Consider the following 22,399-nt stretch of genomic DNA (forward strand, 5'->3'; position numbering starts at 1 on the left):
ATGTACCATTAGCAGAGATGTCAACCTCCAAAGATCTTTTTGGTTGTGCCCGTTTCACAACAGACCGAGCCCCATTAAGCCTCTACCACATGCCTTGATTTTCCTTTCCCAGTGGTATAAATCATGAAAAAAATTCCAGGAGGGTTAAAAACTTTTTTTCTGTTCATTTTAGTTCAACCTGTTCTCTATCTGCATACTGCATTCCCTAGACAACTTAGTTTCAATTACACTCCCTTCCTTAAATTGGGCATTTATCCGATACACTTTGTTCCTATATAAATACCAAAAACTGTTTCGTTTTTTAAAGTTCCTTTTAAAATGTCATCTTGTACCCCAGATCAGCCGTTTGGTTTGGGTCTACAGTTTGGGACATCACATGGGTATGCAGCTTAATACTTTGGGGTGGATTTACAATGAATTAATGCTGTTTCGGAGTTGGTATGATGGATACTGCCCAGTACAAAAAGCATACAGCCCCATCCAGGTCTAACAATTTATTTTCTTTGCTGGAACATATTGTTGCAATTTGCAATGGGGATAAAAGCATTCTGACATACTGACGCATTGTTAGATACACGTGTTTGTTAAAAACGTTCCTTAGTATTAGGAAAATATTCCTGAAAGTTTTAATAAATAGCAAAAATATCGAGTTGTGACAAGCTATGGTGTACCCTCCTCCTCCTGCATCCAGGCGCTCCTTGGTGTGATTGCTGCCCATGGAGTCACTTCAGGATTATATGAGCTAGTCTTGCTGAGGAAAGTATTAATTGAAACTGGGGCTGAGAACACTGAAGAGGTAATGGACGGAACTGTGGCTGATTGGTGGAGGCTATGCAGGTGAATTGCAAGGGTAACTTTAGAGATGTAAGCTTCCTTGGAACCAAACTGGAGATATTTTTGTCCATGCCCTGTTACTCCCTGACCCTTTTACATCCCAGTCATGCCCTGCCTGTGCCAAGTATATTATTATTGTAGCTCCTGTTGAGCTGTTCTGTTCATATTCTGCGGGATAAGAAAATGTGGCTGAAAATAAACCTTCATTTGTTGTGCTGTGTCTCTATGTGCCCCTTAATGTGAGCGCTTACTGTCACCACAGAAGTGTTGCTGCTGCTGCTGCTGCTGCTGCTAAGTATGCTCGGAAATGGACTTCCTTTTCTAAAAGAACTAAACAAAGTACATGTCCATAGGAAATATTGTGTTGAATTTGTGTTTTCGCTGTATTTCTTTTTATATGAGGTCCCTAATCACCAAGGGAGCTTGTGCAATGTGGTGTGTTCATATTAGGGTGGTTATAGCTCTCTCTCAAATATATTGAGTAAGATTCTTGGAAGTGATGCAGCGAGTGGTAATGAAATGGCTGTACACCACATTGCTATGGTAACCAAGGATGACTACTTTCCTGTGTTGTCATGTAAGAGTCATGTGATGTCGGCTTCTGCACAGCAATAAGCAAACCGTGATCACAATTATATCTTATTATTCTTCCAACAATTACAAGCCTTATAGCTATTCCTACCGAAACAGGCCATTTTATATCACAACACACACACACACACACGTAATAATTAGACGCATGCAACAAATAGAAACACACACACACGTAATAATTAGACGCATGCAACAAATAGAAATCAGGTATCTTCCTTTATAAATGCTATATTAACTGGATTGACCACCTTCGATGTGTGTTTATCCAAGAACACGGATTTCACTGGGATGTGGTTATTACTTGACAGTTTAATGGGACAAATAAAATAAGATTACCATTTTTAAAGGGGAGTAAAGCTATTAATACAGCATCCCTGTTCACCAACCCCGCTGCATAGCGGTGTCTTGTTAATTCAGGAATGTGATCAACTATGGACTTTTTCTGTATTATTGGCTTTATGCTTTAATGCTCAGCTGGTGATGATATGTGCAAACCCACAAAAACATTTTTAAAATTCTGCAGCAATTCCCTCATACCTACCTTTGGATTGAAATAATAGGTTAATTTAATAAAAGGGGGAAATTTGGTAATTTTAAGTATTCCATGGCAATCGACTGAAAGGCAGCATCACTAGAAAAACCCAGAAAAAGATCAAGCAGGGTGGGATGCTGTCAATGGGAAGGGGCACACAACAGCTATATTTGTACTGTTTATGTGAATAAACAATGTGCAGTTCCTTGCTGCCATCTAATGGCAAATTTTTATATCATATGCTCTTTGGATACTAAAGTTTGAAGGAAGGACTTGCGCAGGGGATCTTTTTTTTTTTTTTTGGAACACATTTTATTAAAGAAAATAAACATAAAAAACACTGCTGAGAAAAGTACAGTTTAAGGTACATTTTATTTTATGTCATGAGAAGATCCATGGGTAAAGCATAGAAAGAGTCAGACATTATTAACTGTGGGGAGTAGTGATTTTACACCTCTTTTCCTGCATTTCATCACTCTGTCACTCTGCCTTGTCTTTTCAATCGTTTTTTTGTTTACATTGGTTTTGTTAATATTTCTTTAAACTTATGCACAGTAACCAATGAACACTCATTTGGTATCCTTGTATTAGTTTCCGTGTGTTCCCTAGGGCAAAACCAGGTTGCATTGTTTTAATAAGGCTAGAATAAGGCTAGAAATGCTGTATTTTGTATACTAAACATGAATTTACTGCACCACAAAACCTAATCAAGCAAATGATTTATGCTTTCAAAGTTGGCCACAGGGGGCTGTCATCTTGTAACTTTGTTAAACATTTTAGCCTGACCCTGACCCTGCACATGCTCAGTGTGGTCTGGGCTGCTTAGGAGATTGTCATAAATAATACAAAACAAAACAAGTCAAATAATATCTGCCAGAAGCTGTTACAGCAAGACTTATTAATAATCAAAATATACAGACTGCACTGGGTCCTGTGTTGTCATGTAATCTAATGTGGATTTTATAGTTACAGTAAACAGCCTCTTTGTAATCTTTAGATAACTGCCACTCTGGTTGTTAAAAGGTTAACAGTAAGGATGTATGATCCCACTCACTCATACATAATCCTGCTCACTCATGCATAATCCCACTCACTCATGCATAATCCCACACACACATGCATAATACATTATAATCCTGCCCATACATGCATAATCCCGCTCACTCATGCATAATCCCACTCACTCATGCATAATCCCACACACTCAATCATAAACCTGCCCCCTCATGCATAATCCCACACACTCAAGCATAATCCCACTCACTCATGCATAATCCCACTCACCCATGCATAATCCCACTCACTCATGCATAATCCCACTCATACATGTATGCATTAGTGGGATTATGTGTATGAGTGAGTGGGATTACATATATGAGTCAGTGGGATTATGCATATGGTGAGTTGGATTATGAGTATGAATGGGATTATGCATATGAGTGAGTGGGATTATGAGTATGCGTGGGACTATGCATATTAGTGAGTGGGATTATGCATATGAGTGAGTGGGATTGTGAGTATGAATGGGATTATGCATATGAGTGAGTGTGATTATGCATATGATTATGAATACGTATGAGTGGGATTATGCATATGAATGATCAGGATTATGCATGAGTGAGTGAGATTATGCATATGAGTGAGTGGGATTACATGTAGGAGTGAGTAGAATTACACATACTTGCTAATAAAGTTACATTACCTAAAAAAACTTCTGAGCAAGGTCATCATGCGTGGCTGGATATGCAAATGTAAATGATGATGTAGCCGATAGAAAATGGCTGCCTGGTTGAAGCAGATCTTGCATTCTGGAAAACACTACAGTGCAGGCTAACGGAGAGGATACAGATACTACCTGACCCAATACAGAGACAATGATGCATTTTGTGTGGGAAATATGTGCCCTATCAGAAGTCATTGTAAGGGTTTACATGTCCTTTAATACAAACTTTCTCCAACTCTCCATAACCAGTGGCTGACCCTGACCCTGCACATGCTTAGTGTGTTCTGGGCTGCTTAGGGATCGTCATAAATAATACAAAACAACACAAGTCAAATAATATCTGCCAGAAGCCGATACAGCAAGACTGATTAATAATCAGAATATACAGACTGCACTGGGTCCTGTGTTGTCATGTAATGGGGCTTCATAATCCCATGTAATCCCATGTGGGACCCTGGCCGCCAATGTATTTTTTAATTTAAATCTGGGTCCTGACCACCAATGACTTTTTATAACTGTGCAACTGAGTGCAGCTTCTGCTTTGTTCCAGGTACCCATAGCAGAACGGTGGTCCTCCCAAATAAAACACGAGAACAGGTATTTTCGGGCCTTCTTCTACTCAGCGTGCCCTCAGCCTATAATGTTCAGACTTTAGAGGGAAACAATTCAAGTAAAATAAATAAAACAACATAGTGGCAAATTGGTGGGCCCTGGGCAAATGCCCCTTTTGCCTATTTATGAGGCATGGCTGATAGTTAAGACCTTGGTCGTGGCCAAAGAAGAGTGCAGCGCCCACTAAAAGGGGGGCAATGCCTGATCTCAGCAAATATTTGAATATCTCCACATAGCAGCCAAAAGTCAAACAATATGAAATAAAGATGGATAGAAATTGATAATATTTCATTTTAAATGCATTATTTAGTTAGGTTTTTTTTGGATAATGACCCATTCTGTGACATACTAAATCAGTGCATTCCAGTGCAGTGCATTATGGGGAAACACTAGATAACTCTTGTTACGTTCAATCAAACAATCTACACATCATTCCTTTTTGCATGTGACAGAGCCATCATTCCCAATGTGTATCCAGGGCTAATGACAAGTGGTGCAGGCTATGTCTGTGCTTCGCTCTGCTGGCTTAACATGATAGGAGTTGACATTCTATGAAAGCAGCAGGGTGAAGAGTCCACCCCTGATTATAAATAGTAAAGCAATTTTGTTTGCTAGTGAAGGCAGAGGCATAGCCACATTTGTGCCACCAAGGCCATGTTCTCCAGCTATATACGCTCTACAGATAATATATATATATATATATATAATATATCTAATATAAAAAGGTGCTTCAGGTTGCAGCTCCCCTATAGCCATTTCTATATTAAAACTGTGCGTATGTATATATGTACTGTATATAGAGATGCAGAACAATCTTTTAAATTTGCTTTTGCTAGGTCACGCACATGCAGGTTCTGTATGCACACAAAGTTGAACTCCTATTGAACAGCTAATTACCAGTAACAGCTAGCTGGCAGAGGATGCTGGGATTTGTGGTTCAGCAGGAGCCATGGTTATAGTTTCCATGTCGCTGCACAGTTGCCCATTTATTTTGTACAGATTTATAAACACAAAAGAGAAAGGACTCGAGACATGTTGTTACAGCACAGATCTGCCAGAATGTATTTATTACAGATATACAATAAATAGCTTTATACACTGTAAAATCTTTTACAAATATTTTAGCTATAGGATAATCACAGCATGGTACAACTGTATCTCTTGTGTATATATATATATATATATATATATATATATATATATATCTATATATATATATATATATAGTGAATAAAGTACCCCCTCTTGTAAATTATAAGGAGGAGTTTCATGATCATATAAAAACATGAGGACAAAGGCCGAGTGTTTTTATACAGGTCATGGAACTGCGAGTTAACTTCTAATATCCTCATATTTTGCAACTAGGGATACTTTATTATAATACACAAGTTTCAGTGAGTCTTGTGACAGAAATGACATCAGAACTCACTGTTTATAACGGATGACATCAGAACTCATAATAAAATTTATAAGATATTCATGGCTTTTGTGTATTATATATATATATATGCTTTTTTTTTTTAAATCCAGAACCAATGAAACATCTTCCATTCTCATTATTCCCACTGTACTGTATGAAGTGGGTGACCCTTTACTCTTTAAGATATTGTTGTAAACTCTGAAATATGATGTGATTGACAGTGAGATTCTATAGCAGCAACCTCCATACAGATGGCATGTAATCATTATATTGTGCAGACTTTGCATATTAGCAGGGCGATGCCAACATTAGCTGGGCAGTTTGAAACATGATCTGGGTATATGAGCAGAATGCCCTTTTTCTGAAAAAGGCCCGACCTGCTCTTCGTTTTGTCTGACAGTCAGGTGAAAATTCACTTGTGAAGTTGTTCATTTTAGGAGATTAAGTTAGAGAGCAGAAAAGAGTCATCTGACAATTCCAAGCAGAGCTACATCACAAGACTCTCCTCAGCTGACTGCAGCCAGTTGGCTGAAATGAACAGCAGGTGGCGATGTTGTTTCAAATTCGTTATATTGGTTTTCAAAACTGGAAAACCAATAACGTGAATTGAAGTGCTTAGACGACTACTCTGAGCAACTTTAGATTAACTGATTTTGAGGGTTTACATTTCATTAAATAAATAAATATGGGTGTGGATATTCTGACCCCCCCCATACACACTGAGGATATATTTTGTTACTATATAGAAAACATACCGCTTTTCATTCTTTTGAACGGATGGCTTTCTTCAGCAGCCCTAATATTTTTATTGTACATACATCCAAGGCTATAAAAAACAGAATCCACCTGCCAGTACAACCTGAAGAACTGACATTCCCCATCCACTGACTGCTACTTGGAAAACATGGCGGCAATTGGCATCTTGTTAGTTAACTTGCCCCACACAACAAATGAATCAAAATTCTTTTCCACCACCCTCCAAATGTAGCAGTTTTCCCTGTAGCAGTAATAGTTACGCAGAGGTCAGCACATAATATATAATCCTATGCCAATATCAGAGATAGAATGGCCTGAACCCATTTGTTACCATACTAAGCATTTTGCTGCCTACCTATTTACAAAGCTATGAAGCTTCAGTTATAAGAGATACAGAATGAGAACAGCATGTACAACGAAGTGTTGCTAGCAATATTCTGCACTACACACAATCCTACTTTTAACAAAACAGTATTAACACTGATTATATGCAATGAGTGATATAAAAAAAATCTCGATACAAAAACAATACAAAAATAGGTTTTTTTTTCCTTGCAAAAGCCTGAATGTTAGAAAAGGACAATATTTAAGCATTTAGAAAAAACATACAGTAAAAAAAAAATAAAATAAAGTTTTCATATGAAATAGATACTGTGCTATAATTTGTGCTCTTAGCAAGCACACCAATCAGAATGATGAGTCTTTACCCCAGGCACTATTTCCATGAATCCGATTGGCCAATGGCAGTGATATCTGTGCCTCAGCCAGGCCTGTGTATTAACCTCTAACTAGCAAGGCAGAAGCACAGAGCTACATTTGCTGAATACAGCTGGAAGAAAAATCAGGGACACCAAAGCTGTGCAAATGTCCTTCCCCAATCTATCCATGACATGCTCTGTCTCAGCCTTTAGCAGCTACATATGCCAAAATGAATTAAAAGATGCGTCATTGCCCCTCTATGTACCTGGAAGAAATTCATGTCGGTCAAATGTATCATCTGCCCTGCACTGCTTCAATAAATGACTCCCTGTATGAGTGGGTATCCCTTAAAAGAATTTCACATGATGGTGTTTTAAAATGGGGGAGGGGTGGAAGTGCATAAAGTTGTTTGGTTATAAAACCTGCAAAATGGGGTTTCTCAACACATGGATAAATAGAAGTCAATTTGCCATTCTCTACACCAGCAAAGTACAAGTTCTGTCCCCACCAACTTCTAAAAGTAAAATCCTCAGCAACCTTAGATAGCTAGGGGTTTGTATTGAATTATCAATTGAGTGCCACAGGCTGAATATCACTGCTCCGTAATGTAGTGTCCTGCGTGTGAATTATGAGCGGCCGGCACAAGTACACATGAACAATTTGTTGAGCCCTTCAATGTATCATTGTACTAACAAGCTAAAATTAGCATTTGAATAAAGAGCCTATAAGACCCATAGATATATATACAGTATATATATATATACACGTAACATTTGATATATTTTACAGGATGTATAAAAATACTTAATGAGATCAACTGTCAAAACAAAAAAAACACCCATAAAACCTTGATATATATCTTTCATTCAGCATGTAGAGCTCAGCAAAGTCAATGCTTGAGATTGAGTGCCACTACTTTCAACTGAGATTTCTTTCTTAAAATAGGGGTTTCACATTTTCATACGAGGCGTTATAGACAGTGTATTAATGTTTTTTACACTGCCAGTATCTTGTCATTCTAACAGGTTCACTGTTTGCAGTTCTCTCTGGGACAGGGGCTCAATGTGATAGGAGACACAGAACTGAGCAGAGAAGAATCAGGAGATGCTTAATGCATCTGTTGCTTAGTCTAGCACTTGTGTGGACAGATCAGCAGAGGGCTCAGAAGGGACCATTCAATTATACATTATGTATTCTTTTCAACATGAGTTCAATTAACAGGGCTTGGGCTGAACATACCATTTTCCTACTGTTCTAATCATGAAAAATCCATGTTTTTTCTTATTTCTTGAGCTAAACAGGGAAAGTAAAGCAACTCCATGTTTGGTTCTTGCAAGGTAGATTGCTAGATTCCCAGAGGACAGATAAGTAGAAGTCCATTGTGCTGGGGGATTATCTGTCCACAGGGAATCTAATTATCTGCCTTGCAAGAACCAAACATGGAGTAGTTTCAATTCCCCTGTTTGCTCAGCCAAAGTCCTATCACTAACATCATGGTGTACTGCCCTTTCAAGTGTTGGGAGTTCATTGTAGAATGTACACATGTGGAATAAATACAAATCTTTTGGTGATAATTTACCTTTTCCTATCATGACACCACGAGTAGTTCCAAAAATGTTTCTATTACAATGTCTTCAAAGCTATTCAAGCTGCTGTATACACAAATAGAATGGCTGAAGGAGGTGCATCAGCTTTCTGTATCCCCCTTGCTGGGCAAGAAGTTTGCCTCTTTGGAAAAAGTAAATAGGTCCCCAGTACATGGGCATTATAAATCCTCAGGTTTCACATAATGCGCAATTCCTTAAAGAGAACATTAACATGGCATTATTGCGGTTTATAATACTACAGGTCTTAGCATAGCTTAATTCACGATGCATCCATCTGGATTGGGATAACAAAAATTCATGTCCATTTTTCCTATATGTGAAACTCGTTCGACCACTGTTATCTCCTTTCTTCCTCCTGTTATTGGCAAGAGTTTTTCTTAACTTTGGCTTGCACGTATTTCCAATGGCACTGAATTTCAGACAAATGCTCTTCACGTGTATAAGATAAAAATATCCTGGATGCAAAAATCAGAAAAAAATATGGTACCTTGTAAAACGAACATCATTTAGGTTACTGAAAATAATGTTTGATTGTCTTATTTGTAACAGAAAAGTACTTAGAAAGATATTGCTCTTCCTATATGCTGTTTGGCAAACAGGCAGCCAGGCCTGGATATAAGAATTCTGGGTTACACTACAAATTCTGGGAAGTCATCGTGTGTGAGATCCAGAGAAAAATATTTACTCGCTTTCTTGGCTAAAAGAGGTTCTTTAATGTTGATGCATTGTTGAGCGAGACAGCCATTGCAGTAAAGGCCTCTCTCATGCAGGTCGTGACCGCAGCCAAATGTATAGCTCTGGGCTGTTTCCTGATTGAGGCCCGCAATTTGTAAAAAGTCTTTCTGGTACAAACGGATGTCATCCAGACTTAAACTGTGCCGGTCTGTAGAAGTCTTTGGTTTTCTGCAAGCCGTCTGTAAAATAAAGTCTGTATGTTACCAGCAGCAATCACAACAGATAATTCACTTCTAATATTACTAAGATCGGGTATATGTAGTATTGTGGAACTCCTGTGCAAGTTGCTCATAAATGGAAATATAAAAAGTATAAATGTAAATATTATGCCAACAGAAATGTTATATTCCTTCCTGGGGAAGGCAGTTTGCAACAACCAGGGTGCCTCATCTTGGGTAGGAATCAAATGTAAAAATACAATGAGAAATGGCACTTCTAATAAACTCTTTTAAAGACTTATAATATAGACAAATATATTCCCCATGACAATTCATTCCACCAATCACACATCTTACCAGTATTTATAGCTACATCCCACACTGCCTCTATTCAAAATCCTATTTTTTGTAACATACTAAAAAAGATTTAATCTAATTTAATTCCAGATTCCCCATAGTCTCCAGTGGAGTTTTCTCAACAAACTGAATCTGGTCTATTATTCATAGGGGCAGATTCACTAATGAGCGAATTTTCTCCAGCATCAGCTTCAGACCCCTTGCACCACTTTACCAGACGCAAATGCGCTACGAATACGCTAATTCACTAATATGCCAAGTTTCATCGCAGGCGTCAGACACTGGTGACTTTTCGGTAGCATTACTTCAGCTGAGCAAAGATGCGCTAGCGTTCATTTGTGTCTACCGAAAATTCTCTAATGATCTTGAGCTTATGTCAATTAGCATACAGTGGGAAATTTAAAGTTGTATTGAGGTCTTTATTATAAATGTTGGTGCAAATGCTTGAAGTTATCTCTTTTTATTACATATGTCCAGGGAACCTTAATAAAGACAATACAGTTAATATAATGTCCTACACATGAGCCCACTGTAAAATGAATGTTCCATATGTTATAAAATGTCTGGAGAAAACCAGTTACCCAAAAAAAGTCTAAGTTAGGACTTTTGCAGCCAATCCCGCTTTAAAAAAGGAAAAGTCGGCAGCGTTTTTTGAACTTTTTTGAATAATGCATTTTCGGCACACAAGATATGATGTAAGTGACAGAAGATTGAGGAAGATCCAGATTCTTTTTAACACTTCGCCTGGTCTGAGGTGGCGAAGTCAACTCTGACGAAAGAGGTAACATTCAGTAAAATCCGCACTTTAGTGAATTTGCAGAGTAACGATCATTCGCCAGAACGAAAAGTCGACTGGCAATAGAATGTGAATGAACGCTACCGACAGTCCCGTTCGCTAGCGAATTGGTGCCTGCGCCTGTTAATGAATAGGTGATGTCCCTGCAGGTGGCAACGATGGCGAAAAGTCATTAGCCACTTCGCCCTTTAGTAAATCTGCCCCACAGGCTCTGATTCTGCCTTACAAGTTTCAAACGTATTCATAGATAGTGCTTGCCGACAGCACCCTAAACATATGCAACATTGTTTCCCATGATGATGAAGTAAAGTTCTAATCACTGGGGTTGCAAAATGTTTGGCAAACATTGATTATAATCACTTGCCTAATACTGAAACTGCACTAGCTTGTGGTACTTCTGCATGAGCACCACAGAAATATCTTTTTCCTCTTCGATGGCCTTGGGCCAACGCATGCATAGAATGAAAGAGTCTTAATTTGGCCTTAATTTTCGTCTTATCACTTTAATGTGCATGGGTACCCGGCCTAAAGAACTAGGAAGCAGAAGAAGTTGGCTCTGTGGTGCTTCTATATATGTACTCCGGATCAACTCAAGTGGCACCCTCTAGGTATTATAACTTTACTTCTCCTTTAATATATTTAGTTATAAAAGTACAAAAAAGTCCTGTACCTGTGGTAAAGAGTCAATGCTTTGGCCACGCAGCTTCACCACAGTTTCCGAGGAACTAGAAGTTGATGAGTTTACTTCTTTAACAACCAAACCTTAAAAAAACAAACAAAAAAACCCCATAAAATATATAATATAATATAATTATATATATATATATATATATATATATATATATATATATATATATATATATATATATATATATATATATCTCCTTCCTCCTGTGTATCATATCACAAGTCACTTCATCTTTGTAACTATAATAAATTCATGTTTTGCAAGCTTTGTTGCCCAGTCTGTACTAAAAGTAAATTTAAAAATGTACTGCCCAGGCTGCCCTAATACATATGATAGAATTTGGCAACATTGGATGAGAATAACCCCTAAGGCTAGTTAGGGCCAATATCTTAGATATAAAGTAAAAATAGAAGATTAACATAAAATGCAGTACTCAGAGGATCAGTTTACATAACACTGCATACATTCCACAGTCTATAGTAGTGTAATAGTAGTGTCATATATTATTTGTCTTTAGACCAAAATGAACCATGTGTATATTCATATTTGTCCCCAGAAATGGGATAGACTACATATTCATGGAACATAAACACCCACTAGATACATTCTGGGAATCCTCTTGCATGTGACATAACAAGGAAAATAAAGCAAGATAATGATACAGCGGTATGCTTACAACCAACTGGTGAATCCAAAAAGTAGCAGCAACTTACCTGAATGTCCGTTTAGTTGTTGGGAAACCAGCATGTCTTCTGTGATATAAATACACAAGTCGGGGCTGATGTCCAAGGGCAAGTCAAGATCTTTTGGATCATCAACCAACATCTCTATTTCTGTAAAAATAAAAAGTATTTTTTTTTTTACATTAATTAATATTCATGCAGTGTACATACATTTTAACATGTTTCAAATATAATAACATAGATGATATATTGCATATTTAATTAATCATATTTAATTGTTTATTACAATGAAGGAAATCAGTTATACAATACTATTGCTTAAGGGATCAGTTGTCAGGCTTAAGTAGTTTTCTAATCCACAGCATATTTCCTCTTCACTAAAATCTAATATGGAAGCTGAAGTACAAAGGCTCCTATAGATGTGGACGCACCAGGTGCAAAACATGTTTGCTCATGCAAGTATCCAAAAAGTTTCACAGCACTGTAACTGGTGCTAGCTTTAAAATTAAGCAATATTTTAATTGTGCATCAAAAGGGGTCATATATATGGCAACCTGCATTTGCGGATCCCAATATGTAGGGAAGATTATCAGGACAGCCAGCACTCGGGTGTCAGAACATATGTCAGCTGTGGAACGTTTGGATACTAAATCAGCTATAGCGAAGCATTTGATTGACAAACATCAGGGTTCATCATGCGTAAGTTTTCAAATTATAGATAGACCCCAAAATGATATGAGGAAGGGCGATTTAGTTTAAAAGCTGTGTCGCCTCGAGGCTTTCTGGATTTACCAGTTGAAAACTACTGAAAATTATGGTGGGCTTAACAGAGATTGGGAACTCGCTTGTTTTTGTAATTAGTGCATTTCTTTAGTGTGCATATATGTTTTACAGTATATATTTTATATTTGGGATCTTACTGTGTGTTATCTTACATATATGTAATATATTGCACTCTATTAGTGTAAAAATAACCCCTATAAGAATATGCCTGACAGCCTAAATCTGCTACATTGAGGTATAGAAATCTTGTAAGTATTATGTAACTATTAACAAACATTGTATACTAAACCTATATATAGTAGCAATTTGTAGCATTCCACTACTGTGCAGAAACCCTTTATTGTAAGTTTAAATGGGTCTATGCAATGCACAATGTGTTTTTGGTACTAATTTATTCATGTATAAATCCTGTTCGGGGTTAATGTTTTTATGGGCGTGGTCTGTGAGGCTTTTTGTGGTGATATATTAACTGGTGTGGGGGTTAGCATACCTTATGCTTCTGAGGAAGTGGCGAGACGCCACGAAACGCGTCAAGCGTAGGGGTACAAGTCACTGCTATGATATTTATGCTTTTAACCATTTCCAATAAATTAAGATTTTATGATTCAGCTGCTGATATGATCCGCAATTTCTGTTTTGTTTCTACGTGATATTGGCCTGGACCGGGGGCATGCTGCGTGCAAGCACACAGGTTTGCTGAATTTACACGTGCAGGTGAGAGAGGGGGAGTGCTCCCTTTTGACTTTCTACTAAAATCTAATATGGCAAATTAACAACACTAGCCGATGAATGGAAGGGAACAGCTCTTTGCACTATACAAAGGGATATTGTTTTATGAAACTAGAGAAGTCTTTTGAACAAATGAATATTAAAAGTGAATTTAAATGGAATATAATGTACACAGAGGGACCATTGCAGCTGCAGGAGGTGGGAAGGCAAAACTATATATATGCATCCATGCTTGCCAGCAAGCCCTTCTGTCTTAGGTTTAGTGAATCTGGGCCAGAAGTGCTGAATTTAGTTCCAAATTTAGCTGACTAAACTTATCACTAAAGGATAAGTATAAAAACTATTTTAGTGTTGCATGACGACCAGTGAAGTAGTGAATTTGGCAGTGGTCCTTTGGTTATGTGTAGGTTCTATTGTTTGGCAGGTTCTTCTGACAATGTGCAATGATTTCAAACAAAACAAAACATTTCAATAAAAACATAAAATGTTATTGCCTTAAAATGCTATTTTCTGCAGTGCTAGTTCTAAAAACATGTACCATTGACATAATGTAGCAGAAGTCAACTGGAGTTCACTGCTACTACAGTACATGGCTTTAATGTTACATGTATTTAGAACTAGCACTGCAGAGAATAGCACGGAAAGGCAGGTTCTGTTTTTATAACATGAAATTATTACATGTAAGTAATGTGTCTTGGAAAGTTGCTTAGAATTACATTTTCCTTTGTTATGCAAAACTTTATATTTGGGTTTACAATCCCTTTAATCAATGCATGATCAAGACCTTCTAACGTTAATATGCCAAAACCTACAACTGGCAAGGGGCAGCAGGAAAGCTCAAGCAGCTTCCACAAAGCCATTGCAGCAGATGGGAGAATAATTCTTCCTTCCCCCCTACTTAGCTTGACATCTCAGATTTGACCTAATTGTCAAATCTGAGATTTTCAGGACTGCAGATTTACTATAGATGCTACTTGGAGATGCAACAATACAATTAGGTATGGTTGGATAAACAGATTAAAGTCATTCACTGCAAACAACAAAGAATCCTTTATTTGTTTATGTTTTCTAAGGTTAATCAAAATATGATCAATCAAATCATAGTACAAGTATGGGACCTGTTATCAAGAATGCTCTGGGCCTGGGGTTTTGCGTATAACGGATCTTTCTGTATTTTGGATATTCATACCATAAGTCTAATAGAAAATCATGTAATCATGAAATAAACCCAATAGGCTGGTTTTCAATAAGGATTCATTATATCTTAGTTGAGATCAAGTACAAGTTACTGTTTTATTATTAAACAAAAGAAAACCATTTTTAACAATTTGAGATATTTGAATAAAATGGAGTCTATGGGAGACAAACTTTCCGTTAATTGGAACTTTCTGGATAATGGGTTTACGGATAACAGGACCCATACCTGTACTGCTGATATGGAGGGGTGGAAAGAGAAATCAACATAACAAGCTGGAAGTTCCATTTATTAAATTACCATCATCTTGAGAGTCATCTTCCAGCCTGTCCTTCCCAGCACTCTCTGCCCCAGAAGTGTGGGAGCTGCTGTTGCTCGTCATAGAGCTGCAGGTTTTCAGCTTTCTGTGAAGTGATGTCCCCGAGAAACTGTCTTCTGGCCCAATGTCCCTGTGCTTAGTATCTGCCTCTATCCCTGAGGTGTGTGAGCTGCTGTGGCTTGTTGTGGAGTGCCTGGAGAGACGCTTGTGCTTGGCACTGCCCGCACTGCTGCCACTGGCACGAGAACGCTTCTCTAACTGATCCATGTCCTGATCCAGAGTGTCACTGATGTATGATTCCCTGTACTGTTTCTTTTCTGAAAGGCAAAGGGACCTTGATTTAATGGAAAATATTTAACTTGCACGGAATTGATTTTCAAATCATAAATTAGTTTTAGTAGCAAATTCTTAACATTTAGGGGCAGATTTATTAAGGTCCAAATTGTAAATTCGAATTTGAATTTTCGAGTTGGATTTTTGGTCAAAACTCACAAATTCAATTTGGGAATAAAGGGTGTTATTAGCTTTTAGTAATTTTTTAGTATATTTTAGTATATTATAGTAATATATAGTAATATAAGTATATTTAGTATATTATAGTAATATAAGTGAATTTTACTATATATATATATATATATATATATATATATATATATAGAGTAAAATTCTTTTCACTTATATTACTATAATGGGAATAAAACCTAGGCACTAATCTCATTGGTTTACCTAAAATAAAAAAAAAACTGTTCTTTCCTTTGAGCAGCAAAATACCCACGCACTCTTTCGATTTCCATTCAAGTTTGCAATGGTAGGGTAGCCCTATGGGGATCTTACACTGCAATTTTATTCTTAACAAAGCTTATATTCCCTGCTGATGCCTGTTCTTCCACTGCTCTGCAATTCTCTTATTGCTATTTAATTTGAATAACTGCCTTTAATAAACACAATGTACTCGTGCTTCAGCTATAGCTGTACAATATTGCCAGGATTATTTGGCTCGTTCTTAAAGAAAAATATATATTTTTTTACTCTTTGTGAATACAACTCACAAAATTGTAGCTTCTTTTTAAAAACAAACAAACCTCTCTTCTATTTATACTATTACAAAAATCCCTGGTCACGGATTATAGTAAAAAATGATGTTGTAAAATATAATCTCAACTGTTGCAAATAGCATAAATGTGCTGATCTTGGAGAATACAAAATCTTTATGAGCCAGTCAGGCACATTGTGCCAATTCTCATGACTTTTTCTTCTCAGCACTTACATGCCCTCATTCTTTGCCATCTCTTCCTCTCCTATGCAGTATCAACTTCTATGATTATGCTGTGCATTTCCTATAGCCCCTTCTCTGTCATCAGATTTTTTATGCCTGATTTCTCTTCAATGTTTTTTTCATTCTCTTCTGTGTGGATATTCTCCCTGCTTCACTACAACCACCTCCTACACTTTCTTTTATTCTTTTCTCAGCTTCCATTTTGTCTTTTGCCTCTCTACAAACCCATTTTGCCCTCTACAGAACTACAATCCACCAAACCTTTTGCTGTTCAACAGAAAATATGCTGTTTTCTTTGGGCAGCCTTTTTGTGCTTTACTTATAGGCATTATTTCCATTATACAATAACACATTATTTTGAAAACTGAACCCAGTGTACTATACCTTCATGTTCTTCTAGCTTCCGGACTTGGCGCAGAACAGGTTGCAGGTTCATGTAGAGACGGTGGCTATTGCTAAGCAGCTGAAGAAGATGTCGAGAGCGGACAGAGCAGCCAGTATAGTAGATCAACTTTCTGGCTGAGGGTAAGCCATCTGGTAAAATTTCAAATTTCTTTCCCTATTTCAAGAAAAATACAAGAATAAAGAAATAATATTTTTTTGCACAGAAGGTCATTCCATCACAAAAAATAAATGCAGAAAAGAACCACGAGCACATTAAAATAGGAACCAAAAAAATGCATTCTGCAGAACTATATCAAATCCTACCATAGCCTGCTGCATGTTCTATTATAAAGTTACTTTCAACATTTAATGAATACTATACCAAGCACAAGAAGCATACTTAAGAACAGTTATTATTATAACATATCATTATTATTATAATAAACAATATACCAAGGACAGGACATTCATTATGTTTCCTAGAACCACAGTACTCATTTAAAATTCAGGATATTAATATATAAAATCAGCTAGGACATATGGATCTTCTTAATGGCTTGATTTTGCTTCCATGCTGGATAAAGGGGTTTACCCCGAAACGTTGCACTTTCGCAAAATAAACTCAGCAAGGGCTTGTACCTGCTTGAATGAACCTTCAAGTGTTGATTTTGCTTCCATTCACACATTGATAGTGAAGATAAGCATACATTAGAGATACATGGTATGGTCGCCTTTCCATTGATCATTCATATGAGCAGACAGTTCAAACTTGCTGTGTTTCCTCTACAATTCCTCATCTGCTGATGCACCATACACTGGCAGATTATAATTTTACCAATCCCTGAAAGGATTGATATCCAATTGATCGGGCCAACATAAACTTAATAAAATCATATTAAAACTTTATGTTTGCAAAATTTGATTGGTATGTGTATGGCCAGATTTATTGTTTGAAAGCACCACAAAGGGTAGTGCTCATTTCAACAATGCGGTTTGCTTTGATCCAAAGTTTTCCTCCAGAAATTCCAAGAATGGTTTTATTTTTACAACCAGAGGTAACTGCAAAAAGATTGGAGGCGCTAGGTCACCTGTTCAAGATGCTTTTCGTATAATTATTGTAAAAAAAATCCCCTCTGTCATTTCTTTTTCTGTGATAAACTTACCACAAACACTAGCTTTCCTACATTTGTCCAAGGGAAGTCATACAGCAATTGCTTCCCTTCATCTGAACTCTGTAAAAAAATAAATACAATTTTAGTGAAAATGACTGTTGAAAATGACCACATGGGCTCCCATTATTACATGTAAAGTTGATGTGAAGCTCAATAAAAACTTAGGCTAGAAATGCTACATGGTAATGTTTTGGGATTCTGAACCACCACAGCCCTTAAGCAGTAAAGAGCTATGCCTTTGTATATGCTTTCATGCTATGCTATGCTTTCAGTTGGCTGTTAGTTACCTGAGTTTAGGGACCAATTCACAATATAATGTATATGATTAGTATTTAATTCAGATTCAAGAATGAATGGTAGAATGTTATAAGGCTGATGTACGGCTGTATAAGGCAGGTCACTACATTCAAAATATAAATATAAAATTTCCAGCCATATTAGTTTTTAAACTTCAGTTCTCATTTCATGACTATTTAAAGGAACAGTAAGATCAAAAAATGAAAGTGTTATTAAGTAATAAAAGTATAATGTGTTGTTACCCTGCACTGCTAAAACTGCTGTGTTTTCTTTAGAAACACTATTATTTTTTATATAAATAAGCTGCTGTGTAGCAATGGGGGCAGCCATTCAAAAGAGAAAAGACTCAGGTTACACAGCAGATAAGCTCTGTAGAACATAATGGTGTTATCTGTTATCCCCTATTTAACCTGTGCCTTATAGCCTTTTTTCAATTTCCGTCATTGCAGCTTGTTTATATGAACTACAGTAGAGTGCACTACTACTGCAGGACAACATTAAACTATATTTTATTTATTTTAAAACACCTTTTTTTTTTGGTGTTACTGTACCCTTAAGTAACAATTGTTCTCTGTAAGTTAATGGCCAGAACATTGTCTGATTTATTTCTCCTACTTTAAACCTACAAATGTTAGTTTTAGATTCTTGCATTAAAATTAATTATCGGTATCAGAATGTTCGGCCTTACAAGGAATAAAATATGAATGTGTGTGGCCAGCTTTAATATCATCTGATTTTGTTGTGTTGTACTTAAAAATATCAGTTAAAACTATACTCTGAACAAGTGACTATCCTAGGTACACACAGGCAAGTAAAACCAGTCAATATGGGCCATCAGCTTTTCAATATTATCTGTGTGTTTGTGGCCAAACTTTTCGAAGTCTAACTGGAATCTGTGATGATATCTATATGTTTAAAACCAAATAAACAGACTTACCCGCCTGATCTGATCGTTTGGGCATCTGCTGAATGACTGAACTGGGTACTGTAGCCTTATAATTGATCCTCAACTATGGTTCAAGTAAATTCAACTTAGTTCCCTCATTTTACTGTAACTAGTTTAGTGAAAGAAAGAGCATGTAGAAGAGCCAACCATGTCATCAACTAAAAGCCTCAACAGACTCTATCACAGCATTACAGCAAATAACTAGCTGTCCTGAGGAAGTCAGGAGACGAAACGCGTCGGCAGTGACGTCATCCACAGGCACCCAGGGACACACGAGGCGGTTGAGACGCCGGCAATTCCACCTAGACCAACTGCCTGGTGACCCAGAAAACGGCGAAGTGGTGACTTTTTAATGCGAATTTTAATAGTAACATTGTGAGTGTATTTTTAACTTTATCGGGGATTAAAAAAATGACGTTTTTACACTATGTCAGCGCATTGCTTTAAAGCTACGGAATTTGGAGATATCTGGAGAGACGACTGCTAAATAATCCTTCTAATGCCTATTTCTACTTAAACGTTCGTGAGTACCTTCACATAAGACTCACTACACTGTGTGAATTAAAATAAGTGACATATCAACTAATAGTATAACTGAAAAATTCACTTTTCTTTAGAAATATTCTAATCTCACAAAGTGGTGTATCGAATTTATGTAATAATACTACACTATATTGGAATTACTCTCTTTTTTGCCCCTTTATTTTGTCTAAACCTCGTGCTAAGTGAGCGCTGGTTCTTTCTACAAATATTAAACCAAATCCTTGTACGGGTCTGAGGGAGAACAGACATCTTCGTGGACCAGCAGAGGAAGTGGACTACCGGAATCTTTGATATCCTTTGACTTTGGCACACATATACATATAGACCATAACAAACGTGAAAAAATAGAGATGCAAACCTGAAAGATTTGGATTCCTCTTAATGTGAGCCCAAGAATCAATGATGCTTCAATTTCTCTTTTATCCTTTAAGCAGAAAAACATGTTAACTCAGTATAAATCTATATGCACTGTATGTAAATATACTATGCAAGCACACTCAATAAACTTGTACCATTATTTATTTCTGTGTATTGATGCCATTGTTTAATTTCATGTTAAAAAAAAAAAAAAGAGACGCCCTGGTGCATTAGCAAGCCTGCTCGGTTCTGCTTGGGTTATCTGTGAGAGTGCTTAGAGAATAAATAGGGCCAGTATTTCAGAAAGGAGTATTGGCATAGCTGTCCCTCGACTATAAAACATAATTTCTTTAGGTAAAGACTGCATGTTATTTACTATGTGTGTCAAGGTTATCCAGCCTCCAACACAGGGATTGCTACATATGAGAGGGAAAAATGGTTATACCAGTGTGACTATCAACTCTATTGTCTTGTCAATGTGTAAATAACAATAGATTACTTTCTGGAATGCTTGGGGCCTGAAGTTAGATAAAGAGGCTTTCCATAATGTACACAGTGAGACCCACACATTTGGCGACCTCTACTTTATTTGGCCACCCACGCACTGGGCCAAATCAAGCTGATCCAATTGTTTGCCCAGGAGATTTTCAAACCTGCTCAACAGATTACCAGCTGCAGACATTACAATGGCAGCAAACTGTGCATGGGTCACTGTTCTGGTGCAAATTTGACCAGTGCTTTTCAAATGACGCCAGTGACTTTGATGCTTCACTTCTATTGTTATTCTTTTTTATTGATTACTTCATTCATATTCTACCTTCTTAATTGATGCCTGGTTGCTATGGTAATTAGCCCTAACAACAAGATAGCAGTTAAAATTCCAAACCTAAGTGCTGCAAACATAAAATATGCAAATAACTGAAGGTAACACAGAGGAAGAGGGACATTCGTGGATTTGTACAGGACTATAGAATGAAAACTTCCCTTATATAAAATAGGACATTTTATATATAAATACTTTATATAGAAGTGCTGGATAAACAGGACAAACTTATAAAACATGTAAAAAACAATCTTCACTTTATGATGTTACTGGTACTTTGAGGTCAATCCTCTAATTTTTCCAATATCCACTACTTGTTAAATAGCAATACTGAACTGCTTTGCCTTATTAAATGTCCCGTCTCTTTAATGATAAGGACATTCTGGATACTGTCCTTATCGCTGTGTTCCATTTGATATTGCAGTTCATTTCTAATTGCCTATTCTTACATCAGAGCTGCAGATTACAATTCCCCCAAGGACCAGTTAATCTCTCTCTGCCAAAGAAGCTGAAATTGCAATGTGCCTTTGTTGAAACGATTCCCTTATTCTCCAGAATCCTGCAAGTGCTCACAATTTGTCCCTTACCTTATACAAGTTGTAGTAATGCACAGCAACATCATCAAGCCTGGCTGCCTCTTTAATATACATAAGGTGTGCTTCCGACACGGTCAGAGCAAATTGGTCACGATGAATGTTTGGAATGTGCTTTAAGATGTAGTCCTTCCCTCTCTTCTTTATCACCTGCAAAAAGGGAATCGGTCCTTTTAAGCAACAATGCATGCTTCCACCAGAGAAAGGAATAAGGAAGTATTATTTTTTGATGCAGTGATGGCCAAGGGTTGTTGATAAATACCAGCGACAGCTGAACCTTTTACAGTTACATGAAAAGATCACTGTGGGAGATCATTGTAGCTTGGACAGACAGAATGACGTTAATATTTATTTACAGGTTATGCTAATAACAATGGTGTATATGGGCTGTTGGTTTCTAAATGCCTTTCTTTTCCAGGAATGATTCTATATTTTTCCCAGTAAAGGTTTAATATTTACCAGGGGTTCTGATTCCTCAATGGACCATTTGTCAAACAGAAGAAGCTGTCAGCATCTGATAATCCCCAAGGCCCTGTGTGCAGCTGTAACATTAATATTGTGAGACTGTCTTGGATGATATGAATATAGACACTGGCAAATACAGACTCCCTGCAGTTTAAAAGCTGAAATAACTGGAGATGATGGGGCACAACTATATTCCAAATGTATAGCAATTTTTTGCTGTGTTATTACTTCAGTTCCAGATACTTCCCTTTAGATAAATGTACTCCAGTCACATCAGCGCATACATTACCCAAAACTGACCAAATTAGCGTTTGGATCGATTT

At 37.1% G+C, this 22,399-nt stretch overlaps 1 protein-coding gene across 3 annotated transcripts in view; it reads right to left on the reverse strand.

Moving 5' to 3' along the window:
* Positions 1-5,779: 5,779 nt before the first annotated feature.
* frmd6.L (FERM domain containing 6 L homeolog) overlaps positions 5,780-22,399 on the reverse strand; it is a 51,713-nt gene continuing 35,093 nt past the window's right edge. For all 3 annotated transcript variants that reach the window (XM_018230537.2, XM_018230539.2, XM_018230538.2), the window contains 8 exons: positions 21,606-21,761; positions 20,197-20,262; positions 18,044-18,112; positions 16,881-17,055; positions 15,202-15,537; positions 12,225-12,344; positions 11,494-11,585; positions 5,780-9,691 (listed from right to left, as the gene is read on the reverse strand). In XM_018230537.2, coding sequence (XP_018086026.1) covers positions 9,407-9,691; positions 11,494-11,585; positions 12,225-12,344; positions 15,202-15,537; positions 16,881-17,055; positions 18,044-18,112; positions 20,197-20,262; positions 21,606-21,761 — 1,299 coding nt within the window. In that variant the 3' untranslated portion in view covers positions 5,780-9,406. The remainder of the gene's footprint in view (positions 9,692-11,493; positions 11,586-12,224; positions 12,345-15,201; positions 15,538-16,880; positions 17,056-18,043; positions 18,113-20,196; positions 20,263-21,605; positions 21,762-22,399) is intronic.

This window comes from Xenopus laevis, chromosome 8L (assembly GCF_017654675.1).
Source record: "Xenopus laevis strain J_2021 chromosome 8L, Xenopus_laevis_v10.1, whole genome shotgun sequence".
Classification (NCBI taxonomy): Eukaryota; Metazoa; Chordata; class Amphibia; order Anura; family Pipidae; genus Xenopus; species Xenopus laevis.